Genomic DNA, 20,920 nt, shown 5'->3' on the forward strand with positions numbered 1-20,920 from the left:
TCCGTTTCCTCACTCGTCCCTTTAAAAAACCCTGGCGAAGCAGTCAGCAGCCGTGCTCCCGGACCTCACCTCCGAGGGGCTGACCTGAGAGCCTGGGAGGCCAGGGTAGTGCACACCTGCCCGCGGGGCCCTGGCCGCCCAGCCCACAGCTACCCCACTACGCCCTCTCTTTCCCCCTCTGCCCCGGAAGGGTGGGTGCCGCAGGGAGACCAAGGTTGCACAGAGGTGTTAGGGACTCACTTCAGCTAGAGTTTAGGGCCTGGCAACTTTTGATTAGAGGGCCTCTGAAAACAGCGCCCCCACCCCGACTCGGGGGAGCACTGTGCCGGTGTTAATGGTTGCCTCCGCTTGAGTTCCCACCACCCTGAAAATTCTCTGGAACCTTCGGTATGTGCAGCACGAAAGAGTCAGCTTTCCCTCCTGCTCCAGCTTGGAATAGACACAACTTGGGAAGAAACCCAGGGGTCCCTCCTGTTTTCTTTCCCCAAGTCCTGCTAGAGCTCTTTACTTAGTCTTGTTATAATCCCACTTTGTCCCTGTGTCCTTTATACAAAAGACCCCCAACCCTCCACCTTCCCTAGTTTTATAAAGCTTTTTACCCAGGAGCTGCAAGTCTGTAGTAAGGGTAGATGGTGAAAAAGGAAAGCCAGCCACACTTTTCCCTCCAGGGGTAATTAGGCTAATTCCTCTCAACCGTTTTTCCACAATATTCAGCCTGTCTCTGTGTGTAAAGCAACACCCTTTTCTCAGTAGCTTCCCAGGATCCTTCCACTTCCTGTGGCTGGGATGGAATCTGGGGCCTCAGGCCCAAGGCTCTGGTCATTGTAGGAAATGGAGCAGATAGTATCACTGGAGCACCATGACTCGGTGTATCCATCCCTCCAACTGCAACATCAACGGCAGCCCGTGTCTTCTTGTGGTCACACCAGCAGCCACAAGAGAGAACGCCTTCCATGCATTCTGCAGCATAATTTTGTTTTGGCCTGGATTCATTTCTGGTGCACAGGGCTGACCTATTGCTACCTGTTCATTCTCTGTGCAAAAAGTGCTCTGAGGAGATTCTTCAACTTTTTTCTTTCTCTTGATAAGATACAGGGTTGCGCACAATGATTCATTCAACCAACAGCTATTAAACCCCTGTGTACTGACAATGTTTTAGAAATTTCTTTATGGTCGTAAAGGACACACAGTCCCTGTTCTCAGGAACCTATAGTGTGGGGCTGGGGAAGAGAAAGGAAGTTGAGAAAAGGAGGAACTAGAGCGTCGTGTATTGTGTCCTGTAACAAAGGGGAGCTCAGATTTCGGTGGCAGAAGATCTTGGTGGAACATGATTTCTGATTAGGAGTTGGCCATAACAAGGAAGAGGAAAGGACGAGAACATCCCAGAAGGTAGACGCAGCATACACAAAGGCAGAGAGGTAGGAGAAGGAGGTTTGTTTTGGGAATTAGGGGAATCCACGCACTCAGAATGTGGGGTGCTAAGAGAAGCATTATCCAAATGCTGGCCCCTGCTTCCCCAACGGCCTTGTATTTGTAAGGTCGCTACTGAGTGTTGCTGTGGAGCATCGATTTTATTTTTGTCTATGCAAATCCATTTTGAGCCTCTCTGAGATTAGTCATTGAGGTGATAGAAAGAGCAACAGACCTGGAGACAGATGATCCAGAAGCGTTTTTTCAACAGCCTCTCCTCAAGCAGTTCTTTAACTTCTCGTCTGTATAGTGAAGGTCCATTCACTAACTCGGCAAATATTCTCTAAGTGGGTATCTGGTACCAGATAGAACCAAAAGAGGCGCCTGGATGGCTCAGTTGGTTAAGTGTCTGACTCTTGGTTTTGGCTCAGGTCTTGATCTCAGGGTCCTGATATCGAGCCCCACCGTGGGTTCTGTGCTCAGCAGGGAGCCTGCTTGAAATTCTCTCTCTCCCTCTACCCCTTCTCACCTTTCTCTTGCTAAAAAAAAAAAAAAAGAGAGAGAAAGAGAACAGAAGTAACTCCTGTCTTCATGAAGCTGACGTGAAATTCAGTAGAGATAATAATTTCTGTCCTAGGGGTACCTGGGTGGCTCAGTGGGTTAAGCCTCTGCCTTCGGCTCAGGTCATGATCTCAGGGTCCTGGGATTGAGCCCCACATTGGGCTCTGTCCACTTGTGATCTCTCTCTCTCTCTCTCTGTCAAATAAATAAATAAAATCTTAAATAATAATAATAATTTCTGTCCTAAACATTTAAGGACCAAAATAGATAAGGCATATTTTGTTTTAAAAGCATAAAACACTATAAAAATGAAAATATCATTGCCCAGCCCCTGGTGTAGGATGAATATACCTGAGAGCTAGCATCATTGTCACACACAGATGTGCATAAAATACCTGTCAGTTATGAAGTACGTGTGGGGACAGAGTGAGAGGGGAAGGAACATAGACGTCCCGGGGGTATGTGAGCTGAGCTTCCCATAATCACATCACAAAATGTAAAGAAGAAGTGGGAAGGGTCTTCTTCCCAAGGTTGGGCTTGCCCCGCCTGATCCCCAGACCCAGGGAAGCTCGAGGCAGCAACTTAAAGCTAGTGTGTACCAAAGCCACATGATTGGGAGGGAAAAAATGAACCCTGTGCCATTTTATCTGGGAGACCATCACAATGCCAGGTTCAGATTCGTAAGAGCCAGTGGAGACTCATTCCCTGTTCAGCACATCAGTTTGTACTGGGAACCCCATTTGTGGTTTGGCATACAATCCCGGATCAGAGGCAGGGATCACCACACTCCCAGGTCTCAGGGATCAGAGGGAGTACTTGCACTTTGTATCCTGGGCAACATCAATGCTATAGGAAAAATTTGTGAATTGAGAGTCATTTTGCTTTTGGTAAAGAGCCCTTCTTAAACCAGGCACTAAATTCAAAATCATAAAATCTAATGACTTGGAGGTAGGCCTTTGAGACCGAGGACATTGTAGCCCAACCCTCTCATTATACAGAGGAGGAAACTGAAGCCAGGGCAGGTGCATCAACTTTCACGTGGCCTCTCTGTGAGCTAAAGCTGAATCGAAGGTAGAATCCAGATTTCTTAACTTCCTATTTTTTTAAATAATTTTTTTAAAGATTTTATTTGAGATAGAACAAGAGAGAGAGAGAGAGAGCACAAGCAGGGCAGAGGGGCAGAGGGAGAGGGAGAAGCAGGGAGCCTGATGCAGGACTCAATCCCAGGACCCTGGAATTGTGACCTGGGCTGAAGACAGGCTCTTACCAACTGAGCCACCCAGGCGCCCTCTTAACTCCATATTACCTCCAGGTGTATTTGCTGTCAGGGGTGAGATTAGTACTCCGCCCCTCCCCCACCAAGGTGATTCGTAAGGTGGGCAGGAGTAAATGTAGATAAGGGTGATACAACGGGTGAAGCATAATTATCTCCAGACCTAGCACTAGAAGCACAGGACCCTTCCTCAAGGTTGTGCCTTTAGCCTTGCACAGTCTTCTTGCCACTCACCCGATCGCTAACATGTGCTGGGAATTCTATACGCTCTCTTAATAACTCTTTCAATCCTCCGAGTGACTCTGTGAGAAAGCAGCCAGCCTTATTCCCGGTTTACAAAGAAGCTGAGGTACAGAGAGTAGTTAATCCTGTGGCTCAAGGGCAAATGGCTCCTTAAATGGCAGAGTGGGGCCTCCTACCTGGACATTCTGGCTCCAGAGTCTACGTTCCCCAACCCCAGTGTGGCTTCCCTCCCCCGCCCTCCTGCATTTCGGGCAGGCCCCACCCTTCAGAGAAGAAAGGGCCCCACTTTCCTCATACCCTTTGGGTGTTGAGTTGATTTAGTAAAAATCAGGAATTGACACGTGTGTCCACTGTGTGCCTCTGTGGACCCAGATGTTTCAAAAACTCATAGGTCTTGCAGAGGGAAGTCTATAGGTGAGTCCCAGGTAAAGAACTCAGACCCAGGCTGGGCCCTCCCAGAGCTTTTGAAGGCCATGAAATTCCCTCTGGCCATTTCTTCTCATTCTTGAGAACGCCTTCTTTTTAATCCAGGACTGTTGGGCTAAGGTAACTCACCAGGGCTCTCATTTTCTATTAATAGGACAAAACACTTTTTAAAAAAAAAAAGTATTTTGAAGTCATTATAACCTCACAGGAAGTTGCAACAACAGTAAAAAGGCCATGCACTCTTCACCGGGGAAAGGAATTCTTCGAAACAAGTGGAATTGAGTTTCCTAATGGAATGCGGATAATGGTGATGCTTTAGGTCCTTCTGAACCATTAGTGATCATTCCCCACATCTGGCACAGACAAGCAACGATTACTGTTTTCAAATACAGAAGGCAAATTCAAAGGCCATGTTTTTGGCAACTGAAAATCATAGGACTTGAACCAGGAATTTTTGGCTTTTTAAAAATGTGACAAAAAGACTACTTCTCTTTGTCTGGATTGTTAGAGTTTAACTCTTCCATAAACCCTCGGACACGACATCGCCTGGAGGTGTCCGATGAGGCGGTTTGCTGGATATAAAACAGGGAGACGTGAGCTCCTTCACGTTGAGCAGCTGCTCTGGTTGTTGGCAGTGCTGGTCACCTGGACTCTGGGGACTTCTAGGTTCTGCGCTGTCTTCACCACTCTTAGATCCCACGTCCCTTCATTTATCTGCTTCTTCTCTTCCAGGAATAGTAACAGTAGTTCCTCCTTAGTCTTTCCTTTTCTGGGTATTGTTCATGTTCTTTGAAAACCTGAGAAAGGCACCACAGAGGTTGTCGAAAGCTGAGACTCCGTAGTGGCGGGATCAGACAAGTCAGTGGAATCTGGACAAACATGCTCCACTTCTGTTAGCCCAGCCCAGAGGGCAGAACCAGGCATGGACCCAGGCCCTATTATCCTGAACAGAATGTCAGGCGCAGACCATATGGCAGCCCCAGCAGGTCATCTGGTGGAATAAGCCAGTGTTCCAAAGGCAGGCTGAGTCCTTTGGCATCTCAGTCACGCCTTGGAACCCTGAGCTCTTCCTTTGTCTAGAATGGTTCCTTTCCTGGAGGCCCGCGGGGAGCAGCTGGGCCTGGCTGGGGCTCCGGGTACGCAAGCTAACAAAAGAAGAGGCTTTTAATTTCTCTTGTCACCAAGTTACGCTGGGAAGCCCTGCAGTCCTCCCTGAAAAAAAGACACGATCTGTGTTCGTATCTGCCACGATAATCTTCTGCTAATTTTATTTTTTCTTTTTCAACTGTAGAAGGTCCCTATATTTTGTGTTTTCGCAAAGCTAGTCCTCCTCTTGATCTCTTAAGAAGTTGATGTGTTTGTCATCTGCGTGGATCCTCTTGGCTTAGGTACGGAGCTCATCTTCCCACTCTTTTCTTGTGTTATTTTCACATTAAATGAAGATTGTTCCTAGGACAATTTACCTTTAACATGTTACCCAGTTTGAGTCTGGATGGACCAGCAAAACTTGTAGACAAGTTGTCACTAGAATTCGGCTCCCTGGAGCCATGGTTCTTCTCAGAGGTCAAATTCTGAGATCCCTGTTTCTGATTTGCTTAAGATTTGGCAAAGACAGGTTAGATCCTGTTTTATGTCCCTTCCTGCTCAGTTCCTTTTAAGTTCAGTTCCCTTTTGAATTATTAATATTTGACCAGAAGCATTACTGATGGAGATATCGGTGTGCTTTGCTTTAAAAAATTTGACTTAAACTGAAAACCTTACATAAGAGCTGCTTTAATTTTCAGAAAACTTTCAAAAGAGCCAGCTTTCCTCATGCATGTAAAATGAAATGAAAATAAACAAAATCGACCCAACTTTGGGGAAGACCTTGATTATAAAGGCAAAGCATTAATAAAGAACACAACAGGCTTCCATACCCTACGGCGTGCCTGCGTCTCCCTTCTGGGGCATCTACTGCCACCTTCCTTTTTTCTTCTATCAGAATCTAGCCCAAAAGAAAGATCTTATAAAGCGATTCATACTGATTTCTGGCTTGATTATGCTTTAGCACTACTTAACTTTTTAACTGGAAAAAAGGCTATCGGCCAAAATAAAGAATTCCCCGTTGCAGGATCTCTGCCTAATGACTGGCTGATTTTTATTTTATTTTTGTTTGTTAGGTAGTGGGGAGTCAAGTAGGCTTCCTGCCAGTCCCATAGACCCTGTTCTTTAATCTCAGGAAGAGCTCTGCTTTCCTCTCCTTTGTTCTGGGAAAGCTGCAAAATGAACAGGAATTCCAGGAGGGTGTGACAGAAATCACTTACTCCTTTGGCCCGTGTTACCCATCACTCCTGGATGAAAGAGCAATTTGTTAATGATGGGTAAGTGTGGAAAGAGGCATCTGTTGCCATTTGTAAAGAACCTCTTGGTTTTGCAGCACCCGGAAACTTACGAACTGGGGGCTAATGAGGATTGTGTGCCAACGTCATAGGAAAACAATTGTAGTCTCAAGACTATAGGTGTTTGGGGGAAATGGTAGCAACAGGTTCATGTGGCACCTGTGCCATAGCCAAGTCCCCAACATGTGTACAACCTCTTTCATATACCTACTTCTTCCTATATTCATTAAATACTGGCTGAAGACCTCCTGGTCCCAGTCCCCTGTGCCTGATGCTGGGATAGAGGATGACTAAGATCTACTCTCTCTTTCAAGCACCCCACTTTAATAGAGAAAATGTGAAAATAAGTAATTACTATGATATGATAAGTTCTGTAATAGAAGAATTTACATGGTAGTACAGTATGATTAGCCATCCTTAGGAGAGCAGTGTGGCCAGAAGAGAGGAATTTGGGGTTGAGGGGAGGAATAGAAAAGAGGCAAAGGCCAGGGACATTTTGAGCGAATAAATAGTTTCCAAGAAAGGTGTTTCAGAGAGAATAGTGTTTGCAGGAGACACTGCTTTGGGATCAAAGTGGAGAAGTATTGGTAGATGAAACAGAATCTGGCAAGAATCAGATTGTGGAGAACCTTGTAAATCTTGAAAATGAATTTGTATTTTAGCATCAGGCCTTTAGGAACCATTGAATTGTTTTTAGACAAGAAAATAAAAACGATACTGTTTGTGCTTTGGAAATATCATTCTAGGGGCTTTTGCAAAATGAACTTAAGTCTACAAGAACAAAAAACAGTTAAGAATGTGTTCTAGAGCAATAAAGGGAAAAATAAATAGGGTGTGCTGACAAATTGGAGAAAATGATAGAGAGGGAGAAATCTAGGATGACTCTCAGGTGTAAGGCTTGAATGAGTAGGATATTAAAAATATCAGTAATGACAACAACAATAATAGTAGTTGTAATTATTGGACCCTTATCAGGTGCAAAGGGTTTGGTTACATGTGTTATGTAGATTATTTCACTGAATCATTGTAATGATGTAAGTGCTGTAATTATCCTCGTTTTAGGTGAGAAAACTTGCAACTTTGAGAGATGAAGTAATATATCCAAGGTCACATGGTTGGTAAGTGAGAGTGCATGAATTTGAACACAGGCACATTGAGCCCAGAGCCCATGCTCTGAAGGGGATTTTGTAGGAGGACAAGTCAAGGCAAAGTATATGAAGTTCAGGTTTGCACCTTCTCAATTTGAAGTGCTTATATTTTACTGAGGTCAAAATATCTGGCAGAGACTTGGACAGCTAGTCCTGCAAGTGGGCATATGGATTTGGCATTCATCAATTAATTGGTATTAATGAAAAAGCTGGGTGTAGCGTGGATGAATCTCCAAAGAGCCAAGTGGAACCATGAAGAATCACATCTGAGAGTGAGTGTGTTGGGACAAGTTGGAGAAGTTTGCTGAGGAAGAGTAGCTAGACAAGTAAGGGGATTACTATGAAAGCCAGAAGTGACAGTAAGAGTTGAGGAGGGACCAACATGCTTAAACAGCTTGGGGTGATGAGAGATTTAGAATGAGGGTTGAGTTGGGTTTGGCGATTTGGTGGTTGATGGGCAAGGGTTAAAGTTAGACTGAGGTGGGTTAAAAATGTAATAAAGAGTGAGAAAATGGAGACAAGGGGCTCAGACGTCTCTTAAGAGAAACTCGGTGGAAGAGGTGAGAGGGAGCTAACACAGGAAATCTTGGGAACAGGGGAAATACTGTGTGTCTGTGATGGGAGTCACTTGAGATGCTCACATATTGAGGTGAAAGAACCTGTGGAGCAATGGGGGTTACACTAGGATGTTTGTCTGAGTAGGTAGGAGCAGCTGCCCCTCTCTCCTCCAGCCCCCAGAAGATCATGGACTCTTAGGGGAAGAGGTGTTCCTACATGTCCAGCCCACTGCCCACCCCCACTTTTATTACATGAACTCAAGCCAGAGACTTATTGGGGATCACACAGCAAGTCTGTGTTCCTAAATATCCTGGTTCCTGGTCCCTTTCCTCTCCTGCTGCCAGTGCCAGTGGGAGAAGAATCCCTGATGTGTTCTTTATTCCAAGGCCCCAGGTCCCCACAAGGGTTCTTCTCTGCACCTTGAAGATGCACATCCTTCCAGATTCTGATGTGTCAGCAGGAACTCAGCTGTGTGGAGGGTGAGTCAGAGAGCTGATTCATCATTTCCTTGACAAGCCACTGGGCAGTGTTTTAGGTGGTTGATTATAAAGTGTCATTAACATGACAATGCTCAAAGCCTTTTCCTCTACCTTTGTACCCAAGTTCCCAGAGGGCAGAAGGGTCTCAGATTCAAGGGCCTTTCAGCCATCTCTTCCTGGCCCAGAATTAGGAAAGGATATGTTTGTTCATACATGGTACCTGGTCCCCAAGCCCATGTGAAGGAGAGGATTAGGTGGGTGTGGGTAGGGTAGCACTAGAGATTCCATAAACAAGACAGTTGGTGCTCTTCCAAGAGATCCCATTGGTCAGGAGTCACTTGGTGAGCCTGGATGCAGGGAGCTACCACCTCCTCAGAAGGGCCCAGAATACCCACCTCAACTCTGCTTAAAGATCTTCTGGAACTACTAGTGGTTCATCTTCTCTTCCTCTCATCTTCTTATATTTAAAAGGCTATGATGTCAGCCTGGTTGTCATATCATTCTGATTAAATACTAATGTTGAGCAGTTATTAAAACCTACAGCCCTACACAGAACATACTGCCCAGAATCCAGACATATAAATGTTATATAAACATGAACCTTTTGTAATTGGCCTTCAATTACAACCTTCTGAGTCTTGGTAGGTTCCAAAGAACAACAATTAACTTGCTTCTCTCTGGTCTTTTTCAACCTACCTAAACCCATTGCTCCCTTTCCATTCTGTCCTGTGGGGCTGTTAGGCAGCAGACCTATAATTCCTGTAAATCCAGGAGCCATCATTCGCTCTTTCTCATGGACTACATTGTGAATAGTGTCCCCTGGAAGTTCATAGACTATAGAATGAATTGTTCCCCTTACAGTACAGCTCTGGTTCTATCCCATTCTTTCCTTTAGTTCACAGCATACTCAACTAAAAGAATGCTATTTGGGAGTAGAACCTAGAGTTCCCTGGATCTGCTGCCTTTTGTTATAGTTGTTTATTTAATTAACAGTATTAAATAAATCTAGATTAGACAGGATTCTGAAAGGCTAATCTTGCCCTGAGAGATTTCAGTAGAGTTTGTGGTGATTCAAGGCCCCATGATTAGTTTTGTTTCGTCCTTCATTTGCTGTTCATTTGCAGTTGTCGCAAGTACAGACAACTGTGAGACATGTTTATCCCAAGGCACTGAGAAGAAGCTTCCCTAGGCTCTAAAAAATATTAGGAAGATTTAACTAGGCCAAGGATGGGGAGGCAAGAAGGGACATCCAGAGTGAAAGTAGGAACAAAGGCTTGATGCAAGTAGGTGGAATGACACAGTCCATGGCCAGACACGGGGCCAGGGTGGTAGAAGCACAAGTAAAGAAAGAGACAGTCTCAAATAAAACTGGAGACAGAGACAGGACTCAGAACATGGGAAGTCTTAATGGCCCCATTGCAAAGATCATGGCTTTCTCCAAAGAGTAATAGAAAGTTACTGGAGGATTGTGAGATTGTATGATAAGCTTTATATTCTGAAAGATAATGCTTATTGCATTTAGACATGATTGAAAGACAAACAGGGGGTAGGCAGAATAGGTAAGAGGTCAAAAGAATGCCATATAAAGGAAGGCAGGGAATGGTGGTGTTTTAAAAAGCTGTGAACAGTCAACTATGTCTAAAGGTACTGGGTAATTATATGAGGGCTGGAAGCATCCATTGCATTTAGCTACCTACAGGTCATCATGTCTTTACTGAAAGGTGTTATTAAGAGAGAAGCTAGAACAGAGGAAGTAGAAGAATGAGTGGGAGGTGAAGAAATGACAGCAGTGAGAATATAGAACTTTAAGTATCTGTGAATGGAAGGAAAGAGGTAGGTGGTAGCTAGAGAAGGATCTGGGGTCACAGGAGCTTTTTCTTTTTTTGATTTTCTTTCTTTCTTCCTCTCTCTCTCTCTCTCTCTTTTTTTTTTTTTTTTGAGATGAGAAGAGAAGCCTAGACAAGTTAAGTGCTAATGGATAGTATTTAATAATAAAAAATTAAGAGACTATATTAGAGAGAGAGAAAAACATATCCTATGTTTTTCTCTTCTAGGAAAGAGAGAAAGGGTTGGGTTTAAAGCACATGGAGAAGACTTGGGGGGTGAAAACTTCTCTTAAAACAGGACAGAAGGAAGAAACACTAGATGAAGAGGCAATGAGTCTGACTGGTAATGGGAAGGGGAGGGAGGAAGTTCCTATCTCATGACTTTTACTTTCTGAGTGAAGTACCTATGGGGCAGCAGGGAAGAATGTAGTGGAGTGAGGAGAAGGCCCAGCTGAAGGCTTTGAAGAGAATAGGAAAATTTAAACTTACTCATTTGGGGAGTGGGCAAACCTGGTAGAGAAACAGTATCCCCACAGATTATAGTGCTACCGTAGTCAGTGCCCAAGAATTCTGTGATGTAACTACCACATTGTCCCAGAGTGTGGGTGTCTTCACTGGGGCTCAACTGCTTTGGGGCAGGTATAGAAGGTGAAGTGTTGAGTCCATCCAAGAACTTTACAAGAAAGGCTGATAAGGATACAAAGGATGAAGGAGTCTCAAATATGGGCTAAAATATTATTGCAATGATTGACTATTGACTGTTACATCTAAGATGGATAAAGTGATATGTCAAGATTGAGGAAGCCTAATGAATTGGAAGAAATGAGATCAGTTAGGAGACTGATGGCCCTGATGAGAAGGAACAGTCATGGTGTAAATAGTCAGACAAGCAAACTGGAAGGACAAGAGATTGAGAGCAAAGCATGCAGTCCTTGACTTTATGAGTTTTGAGGTAAAGAAGCTAAAGCTGATGACAAGTGCCAAAATGGAACCAAAGACTGGGTCTGCTGAAGTCTTTGAAAAGTTGGGGCGCCTGGGTGGCTCAGTGGGTTAAAGCTTCTGCCTTTGGCTCAGGTCATGATCCCAGGGTCTTAGGATTAAGCCCCGCATCCGGTTCTCTGCTCAGCAGGGAGCCTGCTTCCCCCTCTCTCTCTCAGCCTGCCTTTCTGCCTACTTGTGATCTCTCTCTGTCAAATAAATAAATAAAACTTAAAAAAAAAAAAAGTCTTTCTTAGAGAAAATGACTAGGACATTATCAGCTAAAAAGGAGGAGGAGAGGTAGGACCTCAAATAGGAAGATTTATTTTGAAGAGCATGAAGTTCCAAGATCTGGAGGAGTAATTGGGAAAGTGGGAGAAATCAATGCCACTTTCAGATCCTGAGGTATATGCCATAGGAGAGTCTAAACAGCTCCTCTTCTAGAAGTGGCATCCCCAGAAGATAGCCAGAGCTTTAAAATCAGCATGGTATCTTTCTGGGTTCTTTGTACTGGGGATAAAGGAGGCCTACTCAACTTCTGAATTCTCATTTCCTTTGCACTAATATAATTTTCCAGGAGAAAAAGGCTCTATACCAATTTATTTATCTGGGATTCATTAATTTTGCATTTGGCCACTATTCTATAACTATTAAAAGAACTTCCATTAACAAACCCTATACATTATCCTGCTTAAAGAACTCCATTTCAGTATTTCTTTTAGTCTGATTTGCTGACAACAAATCTCTTGGCTTTTATCTGTCTAAAATGTCTTTATTTTGCCTTCATTTTTGAAGAATATTTTCACTGGTAATAGAACTCTTGCCTAAGAATTTACTTTTTTTCAGCACTTTAAAAATGTCATTCTATGGTCTATTGGATTCCATCATTTCTATTCATAAGTCAGCTGTCAGTATTATCCTTGCTTCTTTGAAGGTGAAATACCTTTTAGCTTTTAACATATTTTTTTCCCTTTGTGTTCAGCATCTTGACTATGATGTGTTTAAGCATGTTTTTCTTTGTATTTAGAAGTTATAGTTTCATGAATGTGAGACTTATGGTTTTTGGCTAGTTTTGAAAAAGAATGCCGCCATTATCTTATCAAATGTTGCTTCCATCCACATCTCTCTCTCTCTCTCTCTCCACTCACCAGCACTCCGATGTTAGGTGTTTTTGTAAGATCCTATGTGTCTCTTACTCTCTTGTCTGTTTTTCCCAACATCTTTGCTCTCCATGCTTCTGTTTGATATTTTCTATTAGCCCATTTTCTGGTTCACTAATCTTCTCTTCAGCTATAAGAAATACATTGCTAAATACATCTATTACAATGCTTTAATGATTGTGCTTTTTCTGTTGTAAAATTTCCATTTAATTCTTTATTAATAGAGTCTAGTTCTCTGGTGAAATTCTTCATTTTGTCACCTTTTTTTCTTGGACAAAATAAATAATTATTTTTTTAAATTGATACCTCATAATTCTAAAATCTGGCTTACCTATGGGCCTATTTCTGTTGCCTTCCTTTCTCTCTTAGTCTTAGTTCTTGGAACATCTAGAAATTTCCGTTAAGCATTTTGTATTAAGAAACTGGCATCTCCAGATAATACGATTTTCCTCTAGAGAGGACTCACCTTGCATTTTATTCAAGGAGCTAGAGTGGGAGGAGATTACATCTATTCAATCCAAGACTTAGTTTTTTGGAGACCAAGTTGGAGTTTTATACAGTTTGGTCTACCTCGTGTTTGCTCCCTCTCTTTAGGGTATAGACCCTCAGGGCTCCAAAAGAAAGCCTGTAGATAGTTATTGGGACTCCTTCATGGTGGGTTGTAAACTCGATACTGCTAAAAATCTGGCTTTTCTTTATAGCTACACTCTCATCTTTAGGTAGCTTATGAATTAGCAAATCCTGGGGCACCTGGTGGCTCAGTTGTTTAAGTGTCCAACTCTTGTTTGCTCAGGTCATGATCTAGAGTCTTGAGATCAAGCCCCGCATCAGGTTCTGTGCTCAGTGGAGAATCTGCTTGAAGAGTCTCTCACTCTGGCCCTCCCCCCACTCTCGGTCTCTCTTTCTCCAAATTAAAAAAAAAAAAAAAAAAAAAAAAAAAAAGTAAACATTGAAAAAAAAAAAGAATTAGCAAATCCCATAATATGAAATCAAGTGCCAAGTGTGGAGCTCATTTCCTGGCACCCTCCCTTCTCTCAAGAATACTGTCACTCAAGGGGCGCCTGGGTGGCTCAGTGGGTTAAAGCCTCTGTCTTCGGCTCAGGTCATGATCCCAGGGTCCCGGGATCGAGCCCCGCATCAGCTCTCTGCTCAGCAGGGAGCCTGCTTCCTCCTCTCTCTCTCTCTGCCTGCCTCTCTGCCTACCTGTGATCTCTGTCTGTCAAATAAATAAATAAAATCTTAAAAAAAAAAAAAAAGAATACTGTCACTCAAACCCTTGCTATCTTGGCAGCTCTGAACTGCTTTTAAGAACTTCCCTCATTATATTTAGGTTTTAACATCAGATATATGTGGGAGATGCCTATATATAATACCAAAAAATGACAAATTTTACTTACTCAGTTTCCCCCCTTCTCTGGCTGAAAGGGAAAAAAATCTCATTTAGGCACAATCTTTATGATACCCTTACACATGAGGAAGGTGGTTTCCTCCTCCTCAGAAGCATCTATGTCTGTGACACTGGATCTTTTTTTTTTTAATTTTTTCAGACTTTATTTATTCAATTGTCAGAGAGAGACACAGCAAGAGAGGGAACACAAGCACGGGGGAGCTGGAGATGGAGAAGCAGGCTTCCCGCTAAGCAGGGAGCCCGATGCGGGGCTGGGATCCCAGGACCCTGGGATCATGACCTGAGCCACAGGCAGACACTTAATGACTGAGCTACCAAGGGGCCCCTGTGAAACTGTATCTTAATCCTCTAAGAACACCCCTATCATTATTAAGATGGTATTCATAAATGGTTTTATGAATGGTTGTACATGATAAAATAGTAATAAACATTTCTTTCCCTTTGGGGTCATTTTTGCCCAATAAGATGTAACAATAATAGTCATAATAATACCCACTAAAATTTACTAGGCATTTACTATGGGCCAGTCTCTATGTTAGATGTTTTAGATAGGTTGTCTCATTTAATCCTCAGAAGAGCCTAGGAGGTGATAATGGCAATTTTCCTAATTTACACTTAAGGAAACTAAGGCTTTAAGAGATTAAGTCTTAAATAAGGCCCCAGAGCCAGGAAGTAAATGGCACAAGCAAGTTTGAAACAGACTTTTCAAACCCCAAGGTCTGTATTCTCTTCCATCATTTTGTCTTACCTCTTCACTTGTTCTGAAGGAGAACATAACTATTCTCACATAACAGCATAACTAGTCTCACAATTTTACTGAGTCCTGGAATTCTGAGATATTTCCTTAAATAAGGTAAAAGCCAGATAGTCTGAGGGGTTTATATGCAAATAAATCTCCCTGGTTCATTTCTCACAGGTATTTCTAGATCCTTCCCTTCCCGACCCAGTCTTACTTTGATATATATTTTACATTAACTACTTCCATTTATAATTTTTATGGCAAATCTGAAAGTGATTTTTTTAAAATAAAGCTTTATGCAGGGACAGGAAGCAATTAGTGGTGGGGCTTTATTTTTAGACGATGAGATGGGGGGGAAGGGTATGAGGAGAAATTGCCTTCTGCAGTGTCAGATGAGTTGAGTGAGTTATAGGAAATGATAGCTCAGCCAGCAACTTGGTGCTTGCCAGTGAGTCAGCCGTGACTTCATCCTTACCCTCAATGCTGGAATCACAGATGTGAGAGACACCCTTCCTGGTGAGGGCCCCTCCCTGTCCTGCTGTCTGGGATATCAAAGTTCTGCCTGCATGATGTGAACCATTCAGTTACCTGTCATGGTAGAGAAAGATTCACAGAACTGTCTGCCTCTTATTTTCCCACAGATATTTCTAATTTCTTTAAGATCAATGGGTACTCCTAATTTTTTCCTCCTGACACCCAGCAGAAACACCCAGTGACTTTCCATCCAGAGGATGAACTTTGGAATTGATATCATAGCAGAATGTTTTTCTTACAGCAATATTTCCATGTGTTTATACTACCTCAACTTTCCAGGGTCTGTATAAATGGTGAAACATGGAAGCATGCTGGAAAAGTGAGACAGGAAGACTCTGCTTTAGGAGAAGTCATACATTAAAAGAGGTCACCTTGTCATTATTGAAAATATGTGCATGTGATAAGAAGACTAGAACCAAATCATTACAGTTATTGTGTTGGGATTTTCAGATTGACAGTAATTGTTTTTTCACCTTCTTTTCTAGGTTTGATAAATAAGCTCAAGTTGTGAAAATTATTCTAAAAATAATCCCTTTGTACTTTAAAGTAACTTAAAATAACTCTCTGTTTGTGGAGGGGAAATGGCCAAATAGATTTAATATTTTAGGACATCTTTTTCCCAGACTCTGGTCGGATTCTTAGGTCAAGGTCATGTGCATGGTGTTCAATAGGGAATGGGTGAGGAGGACTAACTTTGCTCAGAATTTATGGGAGCCAGACATTTACTTCCTTTTCACCCAGTGGATAAGGTGGTATTATCCCCATATTATAAATAAAGAAATGAACGCTCAGAGAAACAGAAGAAGCTTCCTTAGGTCAATCAGCTAGTAATTATGGAGTTCCAACCAAGCCCAAGTCAGACTACTTCCAACATCCACACCCTTTCGACTCAAGTACAAAACGATACAGCCACAGATCCCACTCCACCATGCTTTTAACAGGGCATTTTCGATGTGTTAACTTTCGGCTGGATTAATCCTCCATTAAGAAAAAAATGTACTTCAAAGTTGTTCTCTCTTTTGCAAACCAAGGATTCTAAAACTTACATATACTTGCCTTCTACTTTAGTTAGAAAGACAAACATTGAGAGCATTGCATAGCTTACATGCCTGTGCCTCTGTAGTTTTGACATGAAGAAAACAAAAGAGGCATAGTAAGTACCCAGTTTAGTGGTTGGACTCACCCAGAATTTGAAGTGATTCTCATGATCTCTCCTAACATTCTTAGGTAGATGAGAATGGAGATAAAGCTACTGCTATACTGTTCGGTATAGTAGCTGTAGGTGATCATTGTGGCCGGGATGGGGTAGTACTGTTGCAAAGCAGAGCATTTGCAGTTTCGAAAAAGCCATCCTGTTGGCCCAGCAGAGCCCTAATTTTCTTTTTTCATAAATTAATAACAGCTAAAGATTAAAAAAAAATTTTTTGATGGATAATATGCAATTAATGCCATGGGCTTTGTTGAGATGCTGCAATACAATATATTGCATATTGTAAATGTACAGTTTGGTAAAATGTAACATATGCATACACCTGTGAAACATCACTTCAATAAAGATAATGAATATATTCAATAGCCCAAAAAGATTTTTTGTAATACTATATTTTTGAGGGAAAAAAAAAACAACAGTCACTTCGTTTCCTCATTTAATTTGATGAAAAGAGAGCAGACAGAGACTCAGGTGATGTAAGTCTATACCCTGATTGTGTTCGAAAGAGCCCCTTGAAATTCAGTGAGTCCCTTAATTTTTCCAGCCCATAGTTTTCTCATCTTAAAAATGAGGGGGTCGGACTAGATGGTCCCTAAGGCCCCCTATGGTTCTAAAGTTCAATAAAGCTAAGAGGACAGGCATGTTAAGGGTATTGGTTTGTGTCCAAATGGTTTTATGTAAAAAAGGAGACTTCCCCAGTGGTCTGGTGTCAGCTGTGCTGCTTTAATCCTGTCCTGCTTAATTGATAGATCGTGAAATCATTTCATTTCTTTTCATTCTCCTTTCACCCTGACTCAATGTCATTCATGTCCTTGTTTCCATGTTGGTCTTAGTACGCTAAGGGAACTGCTTACAAATTTAGGGCTAAGGCTTGAGTAATGCTGAAAGTTTGGCATTTGGCAATGCCTTTAGCTAGGATCTGATGAGGGTGACGGGACCATCAGCTCCCTGGATATTTGTGAGACAGCTTGGGCATTTTATGGGAGGGGTTGCAGAGACAAGCTGTACTGGGTGTATTTCAGGCTGGGGGAAGGGAAGCAGATTGGAGTTTAATTAAAATTCTAATCCCAACTTAGCCCATCTTCGTGCCAAGTCAGCAGCCAGCATTTCCGTTTGTGGTTCTGGTGATCTTGCTGGGATGACATACATAGTTACCTCAAAAACTCTTGCAAATGTGCCTACAACTTCGTTATGCTCACCAGATGCTTCGATCAGGCCTGGCACGTTGCCATCTTCAGCCTGTGTTTTCAGAGATGCCTCACCCCCCGCTGCCAGGGCTCCCGACAGGGGCAGGGCCCTGGAGAGAGCTCATGGTGAAAATTGAACTGATTACAGATGAGCAAGTTGCATCACATGAGAGACACCTTTCCAAATTATTTCTGCTCTCCAGGTAGCTGAGTGGGATTTCTGAGGAGGGGCAGCTCCAACTTCATCTTGGCCCACCATGAGGTTCTTCCTGCCTTGTGCTTACATGCTTCTCCTGATGATTTCCCGGCTAAGGGCCGTCAGCTTTCCTGAAGATGACGAACCCCTCAATACTGTTGATTATCACTGTAAGTAATCTAAAGAACATTCTTCTTTTCTGAGAAGGGAGCTGTTTTTGGTTTTGATCCTCTAAATGCATTTGTTTTTAGAAAGAGAATTTTATATGTCTTAAAACTGTTTTTGCATATTAATGGATCTAGAGTCATTTCTTAGTGTTTGGAGCAAATGGGACAGCTCTGTTGGTTGCTTTCCTAAAGCAACCCATGTATAGGTTTATATATTTTCTGTTAAAAGAAAAAGACCATTTGCTAACATTCACCATCTTTCATTCATTTATATTCAAGACCATAAGAGAGGAATTTAGTTAAAACCCTTCTACAACTAGTATATACAGCTAATCAATGCTGTATATTGATTCTTCAGCTCCATAATCCTGACTGATGGTTTAGCCCATTTTTACTTGCAGATTCAAGGCAATATCCGGTTTTTAGAGGACGCCCTTCAGGCAATGAATCCCAGCACAGGCTGGACTTTCAGCTGATGTTGAAAATTCGAGACACACTTTATATTGCTGGCAGGTAATTTTCCTCTCGTTGGTTTATTAGATTAAAATTCTTTTCTCTTGTGGTGCTTGCATTAATGTGTCTAGTTCATGAAAAACTAATATGTGATTGTGATCAAAAATTGCAAGTAGCCAAAAATATTCACTGAGAAGAGTCAGTGTTGTGTACCAGGAACAAAATATAGGGCTAAAGCCTTCAGTGGTGCTATTTTATTACTGCTATCAATAAATCATACACCATTTTTTATTCTTAAAGCAGCAGGGGGGAAAAATCTTCCTTTATTCTTTTTTAACTTGGAATTATTCAAGCAAATATTAGAAGTATGCCTATGCTAATACCAGTAGCTGTTTGACCCATACCTGAAGAGAAGAGCTTTCTTTGCTCCCTAACCACAGTGATATATAAAAGCATCTCACTAATGAAAAAGTCCTCTTTGTTGACTTTGTTGGAGACAGAGAAAATCCAAATGATCTCCAAAATACAATAAAGGCAGATCTGTGAAAAACAAAACAAGAAGCAGCAGCTTAACATTTTTATGTATTCACGTGATTTGACTTACTGCCTTGTTTCCAACAGGGATCAAGTTTATACAGTAAACTTAAATGAAATCCCCCAAACAGAAGTAATACCGAGCAAGGTGAGCAAGTGAAATTTATTTGCATTCCCTCAGAACTTGGTTAACGTCTCCCTCCCCTCCCCAAATTTTTGGTTCAAATACGAACTTTGGTTTTGCTTGATTGATACAGAAACTGACATGGCGGTCAAGACAACAGGACCGAGAAAACTGTGCTATGAAAGGCAAACATAAAGTAAGTAGAACAGACGAGTCATCTGCCAGAGTGAGCCTTTAGGTGGGCTTTATTCCACAATGTCAGCGTATGGAATGTCTAACAGTAACTTAATTATTACTTTCTTTAGGATGAATGCCACAACTTTATTAAAGTATTTGTTCCAAGAAATGACGAGATGGTTTTTGTCTGTGGTACCAATGCATTTAATCCCATGTGTAGATACTATAGGGTGAGTATATTTCATATGGTGTGCTTTTTTTATCAACTTTTTTTTTCCCTCCCGCACTGTCATGCTGTTAGAGTTGAATCCTCCCTGCTATAACCCATTTATCTCTAATGCTATGGAAGAATAAAGACAAAATTCTTCAAATAGAATTTCAGTACAAATAAAGCAGTATTGCCTTCAAACAGGTACATTGAACAGATGTGACACCAGCTATTTATTTTTCTTTTATAGTTGAATACCTTAGAGTATGACGGGGAGGAAATTAGTGGCCTGGCAAGATGCCCATTCGATGCCAGACAAACCAATGTTGCCCTTTTTGCTGGTAAGATCCTTTAGTGTAATGAATATAAGTGATTAATGACATTGAAAGTAAAAGGGAATTGAAAGGAAGAGAAAAGCTCATAACTGCGGTAGCTCCCTTAATAGAGGTGTTTTTACAGTGTAGGAGCTAGGGAAAAAATTTCCAAAAAAGAGGATTTTAAAGTGAGCATACGATGAGTATTCTGACACTTGGCCCTGTTTTTAACTAGGTCAGTGACCCTGAATAAGTTGCTTAACTTTTTGATACTCAGATCCTTAACCTGCAAAATGAGGTGGGGATGCCATGGGGCAACCTGTCCCAGGTTGACCATCAGCATCTGGGTCTAGGTGTATTTGTGTATATAGGGATGACAGGTGCCAGAACTCCAAAAGGTGTAACACAATGCATAGGATAACACACCACAAGATAATTATGATTATTTTACCCCAATTATAATTCTGGTTTCAGATGGGAAGCTATATTCTGCCACAGTGGCTGACTTCCTGGCCAGCGATGCCGTGATTTACCGAAGCATGGGTGATGGATCTGCCCTTCGTACAATAAAATATGATTCCAAGTGGATAAAAGGTACTCTTGAAAAGCAGCGTTGTGGGATTGCCAAGGGTAGTGGGATGGCCAAGGGGGAACAGGAGCCAAGGCATCAGGAAACTCAGCGCATGACTTTATATTGTTTATTTAGAGCAAGGACAAGTTGCTTTGGTTGTAAGCAGGAGCGTTGACAAGGAAAGAGGAAATTAGCAGCCATGTCAGGAAAATAGATTCATCTATGAGTTTATCCTGGTTGACTTCAAAAAAGAAAGACCTCATTTCTGCGTGCCAGTTTGCCTACCTCTGAATACACATAACGTTCCTCGTCCACTCCCATCTACCATCCTACAAATTAACACTGAGAATCGATCAGTTCATCTCTGCAGAGACATTTCTTTCTTTGGCGTCTAGATACCAAGATTTTTTATTCTCAGTATAAGAAGTTCTCTTCTCTAGTTAAAGAGGTTAATGAATAAATCTGTTGAAACAGAGACCTTTGCTGTAGTTCAGTTCCCCTAGGCTTTTTACAGTCCATTAGCTGACATGAAAGACTGTGGGTTCCTTGAAGCTTCAACACACCCATATTTGGACTCCTTGAGCATGTTGGTGTATTGGAGTTCTCACTGGCTTGTAGATGTGCCACATCCATCAGTCATGCTAGCAGCCGGGGTCTT

At 42.1% G+C, this 20,920-nt stretch overlaps 1 protein-coding gene across 20 annotated transcripts in view; it reads left to right on the forward strand.

Annotated features, from left to right (window-relative positions):
• The window catches only part of SEMA6D (semaphorin 6D), a 597,430-nt gene that overhangs the window by 566,184 nt on the left and 10,326 nt on the right, over positions 1–20,920 (forward strand). For 13 of the 20 annotated variants that reach the window (XM_047735950.1, XM_047735963.1, XM_047735957.1 and 10 more), the window contains 9 exons: positions 7,354–7,409; positions 8,384–8,476; positions 17,722–17,884; positions 18,283–18,394; positions 18,956–19,016; positions 19,126–19,188; positions 19,298–19,399; positions 19,628–19,718; positions 20,166–20,285. In XM_047735950.1, the coding sequence (XP_047591906.1) occupies positions 17,776–17,884; positions 18,283–18,394; positions 18,956–19,016; positions 19,126–19,188; positions 19,298–19,399; positions 19,628–19,718; positions 20,166–20,285 (658 nt within the window). In that variant the 5' untranslated portion in view covers positions 7,354–7,409; positions 8,384–8,476; positions 17,722–17,775. The other 7 variants (XM_047735956.1, XM_047735953.1, XM_047735951.1 and 4 more) reach the window with 5 other exon arrangements.

The sequence above is a fragment of the Lutra lutra genome, chromosome 7 (assembly GCF_902655055.1).
Source record: "Lutra lutra chromosome 7, mLutLut1.2, whole genome shotgun sequence".
In the NCBI taxonomy this organism is placed as follows: Eukaryota; Metazoa; Chordata; class Mammalia; order Carnivora; family Mustelidae; genus Lutra; species Lutra lutra.